Genomic DNA, 17,169 nt, shown 5'->3' on the forward strand with positions numbered 1-17,169 from the left:
GGACCTGGGGCCAGCTTCTCCACTTGTGTGCCTTACTGCTATTGCACCCTAAGCCTGAACCCACCTTCCTCGGGAACCTTGCGTGAGACTTGGTTTGGAGGGAAGGCTTTGTGACTATCTTCTTGCTGTATCTTACATTCCCTTGTAAAAGGTACATAGGATAACCAAAAAAAAAAAAAAGCTGATAGACTGCCACAGCTTAACTGGGAGCACACTGCTGGCAGTACTGAAGCTACAACTGTTCGGTTAGCCCTCAAACTCTGAGGGGCTCTGGCAGGCTTTGCCATTAAGAGGGGGCACTGCATCTGTATCTGCATATCTATGTCACACATATGTATCTACATATGCATATGTATAATATATATGCATATGTAGATACACACACACACACACACATATAAAAAACCCTCCCCAATGAGTTGTGAGCTCTTTGAGGGCAGGGATTGTCTTTTGCCCCCTTTGTATCCCCGGTGCTTAGCATAGTGCCTGGCACTTAATAAATGCTGCTTTTTTTTTTTTTTGATGAGGCAATTGGGGTTAAGCGACTTGCCCAGGGTCACACAGCTAGTGACTGTTAAGTGTCTGAGGCTGGATTTGAACTCAGGTCCTCCTGACTTCAGGGCCGGTGCTCTATTCACTGCGCCACCTAAACAAATGCTTCTTGATAGATAAACCATCTAGGAAGGACTGTACAGACAATGGCTTTGTCCAGGGTTGAAAAGGCCTAAAGACCGGATTGTTTTGCTTTGGGGAAACTGTCCTCAAGCTCCCCAGGAAAGCACAGGTGTGTCTTTTCTAGCCTAACATTTTATGGGTGCTGCTGTTAGGTGGCAGGCGCTATGCTAGGTGCTGGGTTAGGAAATGAACCTGAGGAAGACCCAGAAGGCAGTGCGGTGGTGCACAGGGTGCTGGCAAGCTGACTCGTATAGATGAGCAATAATTAACATGAGCTTCAAAGTTTGCAAAGCACTTTGCACATAAAACCTCCCTGGATGCTCACAGGAATCCTGGGTCCTAAGTACTATGCCCATTTTCCAGACGAGGAAACTGAGGCACAGAGAGGTGCAGTAAGAAAGCTAGTAGGGGAGTATTTGAGTCAGGATCTGAACTCGGGTCCTCTCCCAATTGTGCCAGAGGCCACAGAGCGCTGGCCTTTAGGGCACGGCGGGCGCTCACCACCTGCAGCGCTCCGGAAGCTAAGAGGGGGGGGATCGGAGGCCCAGCTTTGGGGCACATGGAGGCCGCAACCAACCAGGATGCCAGAAGGCCGTAACACAGGCCACTCGAGGAGGAGGACCGATGGCGGCCGGCTGGCCCGCTGAGAAGCAGGGCAGGTCACATGGAGGGGAGTCCCGGGCCCTTCTCGCGATATCACGAGGAGCCAGCGCTCTGGAGGGACTCCAGGGGTACCCGCCAAGGCGGTCCTGGTCATAACTCCGCATGTAAATCCGTCGTCCTCGGAGGGGGGAGGTGCCGGTGCGTAACGTTCTCAGTGGCTGGGAGGGGAGGAGCGGGGCAGGGGCGGGGACTGGGTATTGCTCAGTTGCGGAATGTGTCGCTGTGGTAGGGTATATAGCCCCGCCCCTCCGACTGTGTGTGTGTGTGTGTGTGTGTGTGTGTGTGTGTGTGTGTGTGTGTGTGTGTGTGTGTGTGTGTGTGTGTGTGTGTGTGTGTGTGTGTGTGGGCGGGCGCCCGCCTTGGAGTAGCTCCGCCTCCAAATTCTGCATAAGGGGAGGGATGAGAAAGGAAGGTGGTGCCTTTGGGTAGCTCCGCCTGTGAACTCGATCACGTCACGAGAGCGGCGGTGTCTGCGGGAGTATTTGATCAATGGCTGGGAGAGGGGGCGTGGTCCATTTCGCCTAGACCCACCTCCCATAACTTCGGAGGGCAAGGGGTTTCCGGGGGCGAGGCCCTAGTTCCATTAGCGTTCAGTGAATGGCTCCGGAGCCGGCCTGTGCCACCGTTGTCGTCACTTCCGGAGGCGTTCCCCCCCTCCCCCGGTGCGGAGGGCCGGGGAGAGGAGGGGTCGGGCTGGCGATGAGTCAGGGCCCAGCCCGGGTGGCTGACGCCGGCGCCTGGAGGAGGCCCGAGGCCGCCTCCTGCTCTTTCCCCTTGCTGTGTCCGGCTCCGCTCGGCTCGGCTCGGCTCCTGGCCGGCGGGCCGGCGCCGATGGCGGCCAGCGGGCCGTGAGGGAGGGAACGATCCCGCGGCCGCCGGCGTCCATGTCAACGTCCTCTTCCATGTCGGTGCCCATGTCGGTGTCTGGGGCGGAGCCGGGCCGGGACTCAGCGGAGCCCGCGATCTCCGGGCCTGGAGCGCGGGGAACCGCCGGCGCCCCCGCCGTCTTCGTACTGTTGGAAGAGCGGCGGCCCGGAGGGCCCTCCGGAAGCAGCAGCGGCGGCGGCGGCGGCGGCGGCAGCGGCAGCAGCTCGGGTTCGCTGCTCAGGTCGGAGGGGGCCCGGGTTTGGGGCTCCAGAGCCCCGTGGATCTTCGAGAGGGCGGGGCAGGCGTCCCCCCCCCACCTCCGATGTGGAGGGTCACTTAGCCCACCTCTGATCGGGGCCCACTCAGAGGTTGGGGCCCCAGGATAGGGCAGCCGTTGAGTCTCGGGGGGGGTCTTCCAGGCCTTGGGAGAAAGGAGGAGGAGGGAACCGGGAGTCTAGGAAGGCCCTTGGCCTCGGGAAGGGAGATGGTCCCCCTTTGTGCAAAGGGACCCGGCGGCCTGGGAAAAGGCAAAGACTGGCTTAAGGAGGGCCTGGATTAGTCATCCCCCTCCCCTTGCACTGTTGGAACTCCAGGCTTAATCTCTTGGTTGTCTAGGATTGGAACTGCTCTCTGCCCTGAGCCCTTTAGGTCCCCCCTCCCCCATCCGTTCTCCCCTCTGTCCAGAGTTTGAGTGTTCCCCCTTGGAGGAAACTCCTCCTCTTGGAAATAGACCTGTGGGAGGGAGGCAAGGAAAGAAGGGAGGGTGCCGAGTTGGCTCCCATTGCCTGTTTTTGTTTTGGTTGTAGCCTTTCTTTTCCTGGCCGCTTCTAGCCACCGGCCCGTACACCACCCCCCCATCTAGCCCGTAAGAGAATTAATAGATGTTTCATCTGTTCTAACCTCCCACTTCTGAAGCCCCTTCCAGTGCTCGTGGTGTCTCTTCATGTCATCTGGATTTGGCTTAACCTGCCCCTCCCCTCCCCCAATTTGTCTCTTCTCTGGCTCCATCCTGGAATGGAGCAGCTTGGCTCCAGTCCCTGAACATTTCTTTAGCTCTTAGAACCTCTTTTTCAGTCCTTTACTAACTCGTTGAGACCCACATCTCCAAATTTCTTTACTGATCCTTGGTTTGCCATTCTTGGACATGCTAAGAAGTTGGGGTGCTCTGAGGGCCTTGTCATTTCTTGGAGCCATAAAATTCTCCTGGACACAGTTTCCAATTCTAACATTGCCCCCCCCAATCCCCTGAATGTGAAATCTCTCCTTTGCTCTTGTTTTGTCTCGCCCTTCTCTGTTTCCTTATTCGTTCCTGGTCCCTCTTTCAAGTCCCCACATCTCTTGCTGATATTCTGGCTCTGGTACTTACTTCACTCTCTTCATGTCATTGGGCAAGACAGTTCATTACTCTGGGCCTCAGTTTCTTCCTTGGAAAATTAGAAAGTTGAGCCTGCTTAGTCCTAAGGTCCTTCTGGCTCTAATTCCCATGAGTTCTCAAGTATTTTCCAGTGCCCAGATCTTTGGGTCCCTTTGCCTTTTCCCTATTCAGAAATCCTTCTCAGTTCCCAGATGTTTGACTTTTTCTCTGACTCTTTTCTTAGGTCAATTAGTAAACATTAAGTGCCAACTATGTGCCAGGTGCTGTGCTGAGTGATGAGGAGGCAAAAGACAGTCCCTGCCCTCAGGGAGCTCCCAGTCTTCTAGAGAAGACAACATGCCCACAGTGAACCTCTTCCTGACCCTTTGCCAAACCCTTTGCACACCTTCCCAACTCTCTTCCCACAATCACAGAACAGGAAAAATACTCAAGCACAGACTCTCCTCATGTCACGCTCAGGACCCCAGGGCCCAGAGAGCCTCAGGAATTTCACCAGAGGGCTAGGAGTAAGCCCTGTGACCAAGGGCCTGTCCCTGTGTGTCTGTGAGAGAGCCATAACGGGGAATGGGGGGGGCGGTTAAGATGAGGATCACATGACCCCCCCCAAATATCCACCTGTTCTCCTTGTAGCCTGAACTCCCTGCTCCCTGAGTCCGGGATTGTGGCCGACATTGAGCTGGAGAACGCCTTATCCCTGACCCCAGATAGCTTCTATGAGCTGAAGAGTCAGCCCCTCCATTCCAGGTACCAAGGGACCCACTCCTCATGCCACATGACCTCTGGCCCATCCCTCCCTGTGTTCCCTCCTCTCAGGCCACCAGGGGTCCAGGCTCCCCCTCTTCTGTCTGTCCCTCCCTGGGCACTGAAAAAGGAATGTGCTGAGTCATCTGTGTTCTGGGTATGATTGGGAAATCTTTGTCCCTCTTGTCCCTGTCTCTTTCTTGTTGCTCAATTCCATAGCTCCCATGGGGAGTCCCAGATCCTCAGGTCTGCCTGCCACTGTGGCCCATCAGCCACCCCTTCTGTCTTTCTTGTTTCCTTTTTAGCCTCCCTTCCCAGGCAGCCCCAGCAGCCTCCTCACAGCCTCCAGCTTCATCGTCTTTAGTCATGTCTTCCCGAATCCTCCTTCGCCAGCAGCTAATGAGGGCCCAAGCGCAAGAGCAAGAGCAGCGGGAGCGGCGGGAGCGGGCGGCCTCCACCACTTTCCCTAGTGGGCCAGCCCCTCCAGCATCCCCAGCCATCTCGGTGGTAGTTGGGGCTAGCCCGGGCGGCCCTTCTGGTGGGGTGGGGCTTACCCGGCCGGCCTCTGCTCAGGTGCCAGTGGAGGTGCTGAAGGTGAGGAGATTTGTCTGCAGGTTCTCGGAAGGGAGCCAATGAGGAGGCTGGCTTTAGAACAGGGATTTCCCCAGAAATCAATTTCAGTAGGGAATATGTGAGCTTAGATGAGAAAAGTCCCCTTGCTTTTTACTCACTTCTAACTAAAATGGAGAATTTCCTTCACTTCTTCATGCTACAAAGAAGGCAAAGAGTACCTGGCCTAGCTGGGCTTTGAAGGGCCCTTTCAGCTCTGCCAGGCTGTTCTCTGACAGCTCTGAGCTTGCTCTGGCAGGCAGAGGAGCTGCATGCCGGTCTTGGCATTTGCCAATGTTCTAATTCTGAGCCTCAGTTCTCAACCCTAAAATGAAGGGATGAGAGAAGAAGTGATGGCTAAAGTCCCTTCCAAGTGGAAATAGATAATTCTCTGAGGGCATAGACCAGCTGGGGCCTGGCCTAGGTTCCTAAAGGGGATTCTAGTATCCTGATTGTTCCCTGGCCCCTCTGTCCCAGGTCCAGACACACCTAGAGAACCCTACCCGCTACCACCTGCAGCAGGCCCGGCGCCAGCAGGTCAAACAGTACCTGTCGACTACACTTGGCCCCAAGCTGGCTTCTCAGGCCCTGACACCGCCACCTGCGGAGGGCACTTCAGCTGAGAGGTCCCAGCCAGCTGCAGGAAGTGCCCCCAATAGCCCCATGGCCCTTCTAAACATCGGCTCCAGTTCAGAAAAGGAGGTAAGCTGCCCATGGGGGCCTGGGGCAGAGTACCTAGCTCAAGTCAAACCTTCCCCTGCCACCTGGTTTTCTCTCTGGCTCACAGATTGATGATGTGATTGATGAGATCATCAGCTTGGAGTCCAGTTACAATGATGAGATGCTTGGCTACCTGCCTGGAGGCCCTGGGGGACTGCAGCTTCCAAGCACAGTGAGCCTCAGATGTGCCCAGGATATGGGGAGGAGGGCTATGGGGATATTCACTTTAAGAGCAAAGGCCCTCATTTGGTCAGGATAAAAAGGAAGCAGATGACATGGGGAATTGCAGTGTGCCCCTTTTACCCCATCCCTTTCTCCCACGGGTGGAGATTGGGACTAAGTTGTCCCATTTATGAGTGTCCCTTTGCCCCTGGGATGGAGACTGGGGACCCTGGCCTTTGGATTCCAATATCCCCTTTAAGGGCTCCTTCTGGACATTGTAAAGTTTTGCCAGGGATTTCTGGGGGCAGATAGAGGGTGAACTTGGTGGGGGGGAGACCTGGTAAGTCTCATCCCCACCCCCCCCAAAAAAGCTGCCCGTTTCTGGGAACCTGCTGGATGTTTACAGTGGCCCCAGTGCCGTGACCCCAGCTGTCCCTGTCAGCAACTCCTGCCCTGCTGAGCTGACCAGTATCAAGCAGGAGATCTCTGGTGAGCTGCTCTCCTCCCCCACTCCCCCCCCCCCCAGTGCTAGAAAGTCCAGCCCTCCAGGAGCCATGACCCAAGTAGTGGGGACTCAAGGGCTGGGGTACAGGGGAGCTTCAGAAACATCTGATGGAGACTACAATTGGGTGGCTGTTGGGAGGGGAATTAAAGGACAATGTTTGTGGACTAGCATCAGGGCTAGGAGGTGGGGGGGGGCCATGAGGTGGGGGGAGTGTGGCTCCCTTCCTTGACATGGCTCCTCTCTGTCCCTTCCCTGCAGAGAACGAGGCCAAGGCCCTTCTAAAGGAACGGCAGAAGAAGGACAATCATAATCTTAGTGAGCTTTGGGGGAGATGGGGGCTAGGGATTCCTGGGGCCTGGGATTCTAGGGCTGGCTCCTTCTCAGACAGACCACATGGCTCTGCTTCTAACCCTTTTCCCAGTTGAACGGCGGAGACGGTTTAACATCAATGACCGGATCAAGGAGCTGGGCACCCTGATCCCCAAGTCCAGTGACCCGTGAGTCCTTCTGGGGATGGAAATGGCTCTGCAAGCCTGGCTTCTCAGGGTTGGGGCAAGATTTTCTCCTTTTAATCCAGAGCAAGGCCCTAAGCCTCCCTGGGCAAGTAACTTTTCTCAATCCATGAAATGAGTGCTGGGACCTGACAATATCTACTCATTTCAGAGGAGAAAACTAGGGTGCTGAAGGAGAGCAGATTTGGAGGCAAGATCCGGGTTTGATTCCTGACTGCTACCTGTGACCTTCAGCATGGTCTTCCCTTTCTCTGTAAAAAGAGGGTTTCTTTAGTCAGTGTTTGCTGTTCTAGCTCCGCCCTGTCTCCCACTAGCAGTGCCAGCCTTCCTGTTGGTCCTCCCAGAGCCTAGGTGCAGGGGGGGAGGGGAATGGCAGAGACTGGGGCACCTGTTCTTAAGACTCCTGCTCCATGGCCTAGGGAAATTCGATTGAACAAGGGAACCATACTGAAGGCCTCAGTGGACTATATCCGAAAACTCCAGAAGGAGCAGCAGAGAGCCAAGGACTTGGAGAACCGCCAGCGGGTGCTGGAGCAAGCCAACCGAAGCCTGCAGCTCAGGGTCCAGGTGGGCCTGCCCACTTCCCTTCTTTTCCCTCCAGAAGGGGAGGGAAGGGGGAACATGGCTTTTGAATTTGGGGGAGAAGAAAAGCTTCCCGAGCTCAGGATGTTGACTTTTACCTGGGAGTGCTGAAGTGGGAAGCAAGAGTCTGAAAGAGAGGCGCCCAGGGGTTGGAAGGTGGACCTGGAGTCAGGAAGGCAGGAGTTACAATGGTGCTCCAGACACTACACAAGTCACCTAACCATTCTCCTCCTCAATTTTGTTATCTGCACAGTGGGGATAACTGTAGCTCCTTCCCCCAGGGTGGGCAGGGAGAAAGGAACCGACCTCTGTCAAGCACTTTGGGGTCAGGGGGTGGCAGCTTCCTGAGTCGGCCTTCTAGCTTTGTGCCCCTTGCAGGAGCTGGAACTCCAAGCCCAGATCCACGGCCTGCCCTTGTCCCCTGCCCCCAAGGCTGAGCCAGCTGAGTGCAGTGGCCCACCCCCCCTGCCACCCCCGCCGGAAGCTCTCCTAGATCTGCACTTTCCCGGGGATCCCCTGGGGGAGCTGGGCGAAGATCCCTTCCAGCTCGGCCTGGAGGACATTCTGATGGAGGAGGAGGAGGCAGCGGGAGCCCTGGGCCCGAGCCCTGCGGCGGGGCTGTCCCCTCTTCGGGCCGCCACTGACCCCTTGCTCTCCTCCGTCTCCCCGGCTCAGTCCAAGGGGAGCAGCAGCCGTCGGAGCAGTTTCAGCATGGAGGAGGAATCCTGATGAAGCCCCGCCTCCCGGGAGCCCCCTGGCGCGGACGCATTCATTCCTTCCCACTTTCCCCTCCCGTTGGTGAGGGAGAGGGGGCGGGGCCTGGACGGAAGAAGGGGTGCTTCCTCCCTCCTCCCCCCCTCCCCTGGCCCCGCAGCTATAACCGCGGAAGCTCCGTGTTGACCCCGGGGCTACCAGGCTGCAGGTTGGACGGGGGTGGGGGGAGGGGCTGACAGCCCGCGGGCTCCACTTCTCTTGGCAGACACAATAAAACATGGCTCAACTTTGTTAAAGCGCTTTGAAGTCGGCTCCGTCCTTTTCGGAAGGGGGGGCGCCGCACTGCACGCCATCCTAGAGCTCTTTTGGGCCTGGAAGCACCAACAGATAGGAGGCCAGGGCACCCGCCGACTCACCCCGCTCTTTCCGGTCTCCCCCCCCCGCAAAGTATAAAGCCGGAATGGGGGAAAAGGGCGGGGCGGGGGAGGACACGCCGGGACTTCCGGCGTAAGGAGACGTCGGCCTTCCCAGCACCCTCTCTTCCCCCCAGGAACCACCAAAAGTGGAGTAGATGGGGGAAAAAGAGGGAGAGACATCGAGTCGTCGTCTTGGTCCCTCCCTCTTCTCAACGCCCTTCCCTTTCTCACCCCCTGCCATTGGTAGCGTCCCACCTTCCCGGAGTCGCAGCCCAGCTGAGCCGACTGCGCCTGCGCGCACGGCGCCGGAGGGGGCGGCCGGGGAGGGGGGGGGCCAGGAACATGGCGCAGGCTCTTTCCGAGGAGGAGTTCCAACGGATGCAGGTGGCTGGAGGCGAGGCGCGGGGGCCCGGGGAGGGCTGGGCGGGGTTCTGAGGATACCGGCTGGAAGGAAGGGGTGGGGGGCTGCCTAGGAATTTTGCGGGAAGAGCCGGTAAGGGGCTGGGGGGGAGGGGAGCGGGATCGATTGCTTCGAGGGGGATATTCTGGGGGCGGGGCCGGTGGGGCTTAGCGAGTGAGGGGCCAATAGGGGTCCAGGGAGGGCGGGCACAGCAGGGCTCTGAACGGAAGGACGACCAATAGGAATCCAAAGGAAGCAGTGAGAGGCGGGGTGCTCAATGAGGGTCAGAGGAAGGCAGGGTCCAGGGCACTGGGGACAGGAAGAACCAATAGGGATCCAAGGAGGACATTGGAGGGAGGTGGGAGGACCCATGGGACCGGAAGGGGCCGCAGAACAGTGTTAAAAAAGGGGTCTTCAAATTCTGGAAGAAGAGCGCCTCCCCCAGTGACTGTGTGACCCTGCATAAGTCCCTGCTGCACCAGCGAATGGGGGAGGGGAGCTGCTGTGCTGATTTCAAAGGGATGGGGGGGGCAGAGAAACCCGAGGTGGGGGGAAGGTAAAACCTGGAAGGGAGGGAAGAAGTAATAATGACAAAGGGGGGACTCCCGCCCTACCCCCTCCCCCAGGCCCAGCTACTGGAGCTTCGGACCCAGAACTACCAGCTATCAGACGAGCTGAGAAAAAATGGTGTTGGTGAGGCTGCAGGGGAAAAAGGAGTGTTGGGTCTGGGGTGGGCGAAGGGCTAGATCGAGGCTGGGCCTGGGGCTCCACAGTACCTTCTCTGAGCTTTGATGCTGGGACCAGGGAAGCTGTCAAGTGGATTGAGGAGCAGCTGCAGCCTCTTGCAGCCCCGGACAAACAGCCATTCCTCTTTTCTCCCTCTGCAGAGCTCACTTCCCTCCGGCAGAGAATCATGTTTCTGGATAAGGAGTTTGCCCGAGCCCAGAAGGTGGCCAGGATCATCTAAGTCTCTGTCACCATCCTCCCAACCACTGCTTCAGGGTCTCCCTGGCCTCCCAGCTCTTAGTCCCCGACAATAGCATCTGCTCGTCCCCCCCCCCAAGTCTCTCTCCACGTCTCTATTTCAAGTTCTTTCCATTTCAGTAGTTTCCCCTGAGGCTTACCCTCTTTCCCCTCTTCTCTCTTTTCCCTGAAGTGGCTCTTCCCTAGTTCTTATCCTCACTAGTTTCTCCTTGAATTTCCCTTCCCTCCCCCTAAAGTTTTACTTCATTTCCCATTCCCTTAAACTGCCTCTTCCCATTCTTGTTCCTTAGTGATTTCTCTTGTGACCATTTCTTTCCTTGTTTCTGTCTTATCTCATAGGCCCTGAGCAAGAGCAAGAGAGCCCAGGTGAGGAGGACTTGAAGGAGCAGGAGTTGGGCAGCTTTCGGGGACTGGTTAGACATAGCTGATTTCAGCGCCTGGACATTATCAGCTCTTGCCTGGAGGAAAAACCTGGGTCCTTGGACTCACTGTGTAACGTTAGACCAGGCCTTGACCCTTCTGGGACCTCAGTCTCCTCCATCAGTGAAATATAAGAGAGTGAGGGAGTTTGGACAAAGTTAATCTTTAAGTACCCTTCTGGGTTTGAGATTCTGAGATTCCTGAGTTCTCTCTCTCTCCTAGAAGAAAGTTCCCCCCCCCCCGACACTTCCTTGAAAGTCCCTCTAATGTTCAATGCCGTGAAGTGAAACAAAGGCACAGGAGAGCTTTGTAGAGCTTGCGGGGAAGACTAAAGGCCCCTGTAGATGTCAATGCTAGGAGCTCACAGAAGATACTCTAGGGAATCCCTTAGATCTCAGAGAAGGCTGAGAGGGATGTTTTCTTTCCCTCTCCCCCTCTCTCCCCTCCCCTTCCCCCTCCTCTCTCCCTCCCTCTCTCTCTCTCTCTCTCTCTCTCTCTCTCTCTCTCTCTCTCTCTCTCTCTCTCCCCCTCTCCCTCCCTCCCCCCCCTTCCTCTCCCCCTCCCCTTTCTTCTACCTCCCTGCCACAACACCCCCTCCCCCCTTCATGCCTGTGTGTGTTCTGTATGCTCTTTCTTCCTGGTGCACACATGTGCATACCTCTGCGTGTCCTAGGAAGTAGAAGTTCTACTCAGTGAGAACCAGATGCTGCAGGGGAAACTCCACAGTCAGGAAGATGATTTTCGGCTGCAGAACAGCACGCTCCTTCAAGAGCTCAGCAAGGTCTGGGATTCCTGGCCGGGGGAGGGGAATGAGGAAGGGCCTGGCTGGGGGTCTTGAGGCCTGCCCCTGTCCCTGCCTGCTTCTGTAGTCGTGGTGCCTGTGATTCTCATGCTGGGGCCTCTTTATCCTTCAGCTTTGTGCACAGATCGAGCAGCTGGAGCAAGAGAATCAGCAGTTAAAGGAGAGCTCCCTGGGTCCAGGGCCTCCGAGCACAGCCAGCAGCCCCATGGATGGGGAGCTTCTGCGCCTGCAGGCCGAGAACACAGCCCTCCAGAGGAATGTGACAGGTAGAAGCCTGGGGTCCCAAAAGGTGGTGGCAGGAGGGGACCTGGGGTTCCCTGAGGAGGTGGCAGGGGCTGAGCCCCCCTCCCCCACCCCACGTGCTCAGCCCTGCAGGAACGCTATGAGAAAGAGCAGACAGGTTCCCTGGGCCTGCTGGGGACTGCTGGAAAGGATGAGGCAGGGGGCTGTGGGGACCCTCCAGGAGGCCCAGTAGCCCCACCCCTGTTGGCAGAGGCCGAGCTGAAGTGGGAAGTGGAGAAGGAGGAGAAGAGGCTACTTCGGGAGCGTTTACAGGGACTTGAGGTAGGCAGGTCTGGGGCTGGTGGGAGGTGCCTCAAGGAGGTCAGGTCACCAGTTACACCTCATACATCTGTCTACAGAGCTCGAAGCAGGAGGAGACGGCAAAGCTGCAGGAGGAGGTGGCCAAGGTGGGACTTTGCGTGGCACCTTGTGACAGGAGGCCACAGCTGGTATCCCCTTCCCCCTCCTCCAGGCCACAGTTTCCCTGGCACTTCAGCTCCTCCTCCCTTTCCTAGCACCAAATCACTTTGGTTCTCTTGCCCTGTAATTGGCCCAGCTGCTTTGGTTTCTAGTGAGCCTTTGTCCCTTTCTCCCAGAATCCCCTCCAGTCTGTTGGGTGGGAGGAGCCTGGCAATCTGTCATTGCCCTCTTGCCAGCACATGGTAGCTTTCAGTGGTAGCCACTCCCTCGTGCCTGGTCCTGAGCCAGGCTTCTGTCCTGCTCATCTCCCAGTCACCCTCTGTTCCTTCAATTCCCAACGTTCCTAGTCCCTTATGTTGGCTTCGTTGTGTCTTGAGGTCCGTGGCCTTTCTGTCCCACAGTTGTCGGAGAAGCTGAAGAAGAAACAGGAGAGGTACATGGGGACCCCTTGAGAGCCGGGGCTTCAGGGAGGGACCCAGGGGGAGGGTCTCAAAGCTGCCCAGCCCACTTATCTTTCCTTCCCTTGCTTAGCTTCTTCCGCCTGCAGACTGAGAAGGAGGCTTTGTATAATGACAGCAGGTATGGGGCTGGGCGTGGCTTGGAAGACCTGAGGGAGAGGAGGAGCCAGGTCACCGGCATGCACACCTCATCCTATCCCCTGGCAGGAATAAGATTGAAGAACTTCGGCAGCACCAAGAGGCGGATCTCAAAGCCCAGCTAGTGCGGACTCAGAAGCTGCAACAGGAGCTCCAGGCGGCCAACCAGGTTGCCCATGGTTAGAGGGGAGGGATAGTGAGCCAGAGAGCCAAGCAGTCTGACTTTGCTTTGCCCTGTCCCATCCAGAGCCTAGCCGAGCTAAGGGAACAATGCCAGACTGAGCGCCAGGACCACGCGAGTGCCCTCCGTGCCCTCCAGGACCAGGTATGGTTTGAGGCTGCTCTGTCCACTGGCAAAAAGCAGGTCTTAGGAAAACTTGGCATCACATGGTCTGTGTGGATTTTGTGTTTCTCTTTTTCTCTCTCTCCCTTTCTCTTCCTCTGGATCCCTCTGTGTCTTCTCCCTGGGCTTTGCACTCCTGGGGAGCCAGGCAGCCTGCCAAAGTGCAGACTCACAGGAGCAGGTGCAGGCACTGTTGGCAGAGAATGATGCCCTGCGGACCAACCTGGCTGCCCTAGAGCAGGTATTGGGGCTGGGGTGTGCCCTCTCCATGTGGCCCTGGCTTTGGCTCTCTGCATCTCCCTTTGGTGTGTGCTCTCCCTCTCCCCCCTTGCTCTTTTTCCTCGGTGTCTGTGGGATGGCCCTCTTAGGCCCCTATGCCTCCTGGGGCCCCCTCAGATCCAGACAGCCAAGACTCAGGAGCTGTGTGCCTTGCGGGAGCAGACTGCAGGCCTGGCCACAGAGCTGCAGCAGTGCCAGGCAGAATTTGAGGTCTTGGCAGGCCAGAGAGATGATCTTCGCTCCCAGCTCCAGGTGAGTAATGATTACCTGCCTCCCTTTTCCCTGTTGCGCTAGGGCCATGGTTTGGGGGGGGGGTTTGAGTGGGTTAACACTCCTTAACACTCTTCAGGAATCACTCCGGGCAAATGGGCGGCTTCTGGAACAGCTCCAGGTCCTGGGGCAAGAGAAAGAACATCTTAGTCGGGAACTGGAGGAGGCCCGGAAGGTGAGCAGAAGCTCAGGCTGCCTGGGTTCTTGAGGAGCACAGACCTTGGAGGTGGGGCTGCTTTCCCCAAGTCTCTCAGTAATTCTCTGGAATGTCCTGGGGATTTGGGGGACTCTTCAGGGCTCTAGGAAAACCCTGAGGGTCTGGCAGGTCGCTTAGGGGTTTTCGGGGCTCCGATGTGGGCTTTGGAGTTAGCTCTTTTAGGATGTTTGGGCCGGAATGGCTGGCTTTCTTGGGAAACTGGGGATCCTGCTGCCTGTTACATTCCAGTCCCACCAGCCTCTTGGTGATAAAAGGATGGTCAGGAAACAGCTGAAAAGAACCGTGATCCCAAAGCCTGTGGGCCCCAACTCCTTGGGCTTCCTTTTTGGCCAAGGGGATGCTAGAATGCTTTATGATCTTATGGGCAAGGTCGTTGAGAACGGAGCATGGTCAGCTCCCTTTGGGAAGTCCCTAGTGGCGTCCTAGCAGCCTTGCTGAAGTCCACAAGATTGGGGTCCTGGGGCCTTGGGAGTCCAGCTCAGCTGTGCCCTACAGAGTGCTGAAAAGAGGAAGGTCCTCCTGGATGAGGTGGCGGCTGAGGCACTGCAGGAAAAGTCAAGGCACAAGGAGGAGCTGGGCTTGGCCAGGCTGCAGGCAGAAAAGGACGTGCTGGCAGTGCGGGCTCGCTATGAGCGGGAGCTCCGGCAGCTCCATGATGGCCGGCGGCAACAGGAGGAAGAGCTCCGGGCCCAGATCCGAGAAGAGAAGGTGAAGTTGGGGCTGGGGGGTAGAGGAGGGCGGGCGGGCATTCCCACTAGAAGCACGACTCGGTAAAGGCCCAGCATGGAGTGTGTGGTAAGAAGACAAAAGCTGGTGAGAACTAAATGGGGAGGGCCTTATATTTGATCTTTGAGGCCCTAGGGAACCACTGGACTTTATTGAGAAGGGGGAGGAAGCTGAATTGGAGAGAGGGGTTAGACACAGAGGCAGGGCGACCTGGCAGAAGAGCAATAGAGTCAGCAAGGGAAAGGCTCCTTTCCATTTGAGATTGGATGAGTTTGGGGTGCTCTCCAAGGTGGTGGAAGGGGAGGCAGCTGTTCCACCAGGACTCCTCTTCCCTCAGGCTCGGACCCGGGAGCTGGAGAGCCTGCAGCAGATGGTGGAGGAGCTGCGGACCCAGCTGCAGTCAATGGAAGGAGCTAAGGGCTGGTTTGAGCGGCGCCTGAAAGAGGCAGAGGTAAAGCATGTCCCCGCCCTTCTGCCCCCAGCCGCCTTCCAGATCCCAGCAGCCCAGGCTGGCTGTGCTCAGGCCTGCTGTCTTTACAAGCAGGAGGCCCTAGAGGAGCAACATCAGGGGCACCAGGAGAGCCTTCGTGCCGAGGAGGAGCGCCACAAAGCTGAGCTGCAGGTGGGCCCAGGGGCCCTGATGAGGGGGGCCGGGGCAGGGGCAGGGGCAGGGCCTAGCCAGACCTGGCCCATTGGGCTCATCAAGCCTGCTGTCCTTAGCGGAAAGAAGAGGAAGTGCAGGCAGCGGAGGGCCAGCTTCGAGAGGCTGAGGCCTCATGTGGCGACCACCTCAACACCATCGCTCGGCTGCAGCAGGAGGTGAAGGATGTGGCAGACGGGCAGCGGATCCTTGAGAAGAAAGGGAGTGCCGCGGTGAGCAGACAGCCTGGGCCACCAGTCCTCCAAGCTCCAGGGCGAGCACCAGCCCCTGCCCTCTGAGCATCTTCCTCCTTGTGTCCCCTTCCAAAGCTGAAAGACCTGAAGAGACAGCTGCAGCTAGAACGGAAACGTGCTGACAAGCTTCAGGAGCGACTCCAGGAACTCCTGACGAATAGCAAGAGCCGCTCAGGTGAGCCAGAGTACCAGAGGGCACCTGCCCAGGGAGGGGGAGAGCCCTCTCCCTCATGGGGAGGTCACGGGAGCTGGGGAGTGGACCTGGCAGCCTCTTAAGGCTGCTTCTGTCCTGGCTGCATGCGTGCATGCGTGCCCGTACCTGTGTCTGTGTGTCTGTCTTCCTCCTGGGGTTAGAGAGTGAGGACTGAGTCCTCTTCCCTCTCCCCCTCTATCCCTCAGGCTTTGAGGAGCTAGTCCTGTCAGAGATGAGCTCACCCAGCCGGGCACAGACGGGTGATAGCAGTAGTGTCTCCTCCTTTAGCTATCGGGAGATCCTCCGGGAGAAGGAGGGCTCAGCTGGTCCTGCTCGGGTACAGGGAATTAACTTCCATGTCCCCACCCCCCAGCCCTGGGGAGAAGGGAGGGCAGGAGGCTGGGAGGGCGAGGCAGCTGAGTAGCAAAAAGACTATAGGCTTAGAAAGTTTGCTCAGAAGAGAGTTCAGGTCTGGAGGCCATCTTTGTTAAATGTAGCTCAGCCAGGGGTCCAATGGGGAGGGATTGGGGGGACTTTGCGGCCCAAGGTTTCGTGGCCCTCTTTAGTCCTCCTCAGGGAGCCCTCCAGGCCCAGCTCGGCCAGCAGAGCTGTCAGATGAAGAAGTGGCTGAGCTATTTGAACGGCTGGCGGAGACTCAGCAGGAGAAGTGGATGCTGGAGGAGAAGGTGCCCACCCTGGGCCTTCGGGGGAGGGACAGTGGGCCCAGGCTGGGCCTGGGAGGACATTTGTAACTCTGGGTCTTCCCAGGTCAAGCACCTGGAGGTGAGCAGTGCCTCAATGGCTGAAGACCTGTGCCGGAAGAGCGCCATCATCGAGACTTATGTCATGGATAGCCGCATCGGTCAGCTCTGCCCCCACTTGCTTGGCCTCCCCTCCTTCCTTCCCTGTCTCCTCATGGGGCCGTGTCCAGGTCTGGAGGTGGGGGTGGGAAGAGCCCAAGGCACAAGTCTCAGGCCCTGCTTCTCCCCCCTGTAGACGTGTCTGGCCCTTCAGGCCACACAGACAGGAGTGGCCTGGGCAGTGTCCTTCGGGACTTGGTGAAGCCAGGGGACGAGAACCTGCGGGAGATGAATAAGAAGCTGCGGAACATGCTGGAAGAGCAGCTCACCAAAAACATGCACCTCCACAAGGTGTGCATGGTGCAGGGATGGCCCGGCCCCACTGCCCACCTCCCGGACCGGAAGGGTGGCTGGAAATTGGCTCAGGGCGAAGCACTGGGGAGGACTGTTCCTTTGCCCCCTTCTCCGTAGCGGTTCTAGGTTCTGGAACACCCCAAGTGCTGGGGGCGTGGGGTGGGCTCTGACTCTGGCTCTATGCTCTCTGCATCTCCCTCCTTCTACCCCCAGGACATGGAAGTGCTCTCACAGGAAATCGTGAGGCTCAGCAAGGAGTGTGTTGGGGGTGCGGAATCCTCCCCTTCTGTATCTGGAGATGCCAGCTGAGGACAAGATGCAGCCCAGCCGGCTGGCCCAGCCTGGGCAGGGGCGCAGGCTAGCCAGGCCCCCCAGCCCGCATCTGTCCCTGTGCATGACTTGGTGTGACTCAGCTCTCTCTCTATTTATGTTTCCTGGCCCACTGTGGCTGTTGCACTTTTTTTGGGGGGGGGGGCGGGAGAACCGGGGAAAGAGGTTCAAAGTCCAAATGTATTGTGCTGCGCCTGTGTGCTCTGTCAAGGTCCTGATTTGTGTGGCCCTATCTCCCTGAAAGAATAATGTCCTATCTTCCTCTCCTGCCTGAAAATCTGGTTGCCTCTTATTTGCTAAGCGTCCAGGGCTAGACTG

General features: G+C 57.6%; 2 protein-coding genes and 1 long non-coding RNA gene across 8 annotated transcripts; 2 read left to right on the forward strand and 1 right to left on the reverse strand.

Annotated features, from left to right (window-relative positions):
* The first annotated feature begins 1,324 nt into the window (after positions 1–1,324).
* TFE3 (transcription factor binding to IGHM enhancer 3) lies at positions 1,325–8,421 on the forward strand. Of its 2 annotated transcripts, none has more exons than XM_078147931.1 (10): positions 1,325–1,476; positions 4,211–4,324; positions 4,627–4,915; positions 5,408–5,632; positions 5,718–5,822; positions 6,184–6,301; positions 6,576–6,632; positions 6,739–6,814; positions 7,249–7,396; positions 7,790–8,421. In XM_078147931.1, exons 1-10 carry the CDS (start codon positions 1,340–1,342, stop codon positions 8,138–8,140), a joined length of 1,620 nt encoding a protein of 539 aa, XP_078004057.1. In that variant the 5' UTR covers positions 1,325–1,339; the 3' UTR covers positions 8,141–8,421. The 2 variants fall into 2 exon arrangements, with proteins under 2 accessions (XP_078004057.1, XP_020832233.1); XM_020976574.2 differs by lacking the exon at positions 1,325–1,476 and adding an exon at positions 1,999–2,446.
* LOC110201083 (uncharacterized) lies at positions 6,721–7,793 on the reverse strand. The gene is made up of 2 exons (XR_002322380.2): positions 7,510–7,793; positions 6,721–7,080 (listed from the first exon to the last, which is right to left on the reverse strand). It is a non-coding gene; the product is annotated as an uncharacterized LOC110201083 (long non-coding RNA).
* Positions 8,422–8,680: 259 nt separating the features above from the next.
* GRIPAP1 (GRIP1 associated protein 1) lies at positions 8,681–17,128 on the forward strand. Of its 5 annotated transcripts, none has more exons than XM_020976566.2 (25): positions 8,681–8,925; positions 9,568–9,634; positions 9,829–9,890; positions 10,265–10,291; positions 11,019–11,126; positions 11,260–11,413; positions 11,515–11,711; positions 11,789–11,836; positions 12,227–12,282; positions 12,381–12,428; positions 12,515–12,614; positions 12,693–12,770; positions 12,937–13,029; positions 13,185–13,319; positions 13,417–13,512; positions 14,050–14,262; positions 14,618–14,731; positions 14,825–14,902; positions 15,001–15,153; positions 15,250–15,349; positions 15,574–15,704; positions 15,934–16,053; positions 16,136–16,229; positions 16,364–16,518; positions 16,735–17,128. In XM_020976566.2, exons 1-25 carry the CDS (start codon positions 8,884–8,886, stop codon positions 16,828–16,830), a joined length of 2,565 nt encoding a protein of 854 aa, XP_020832225.1. In that variant the 5' UTR covers positions 8,681–8,883; the 3' UTR covers positions 16,831–17,128. The 5 variants fall into 5 exon arrangements, with proteins under 5 accessions (XP_020832225.1, XP_020832230.1, XP_020832226.1 ...); XM_020976571.2 differs by having other exon boundaries at positions 11,641–11,711; XM_020976567.1 differs by having other exon boundaries at positions 8,783–8,925; positions 12,251–12,282.
* Positions 17,129–17,169: the final 41 nt, after the last annotated feature.

The sequence above is a fragment of the Phascolarctos cinereus genome, unplaced genomic scaffold (assembly GCF_003287225.1).
Source record: "Phascolarctos cinereus isolate Bilbo 61053 unplaced genomic scaffold, phaCin_HiC Scaffold_8;HRSCAF=390, whole genome shotgun sequence".
Lineage (NCBI taxonomy): Eukaryota > Metazoa > Chordata > Mammalia > Diprotodontia > Phascolarctidae > Phascolarctos > Phascolarctos cinereus.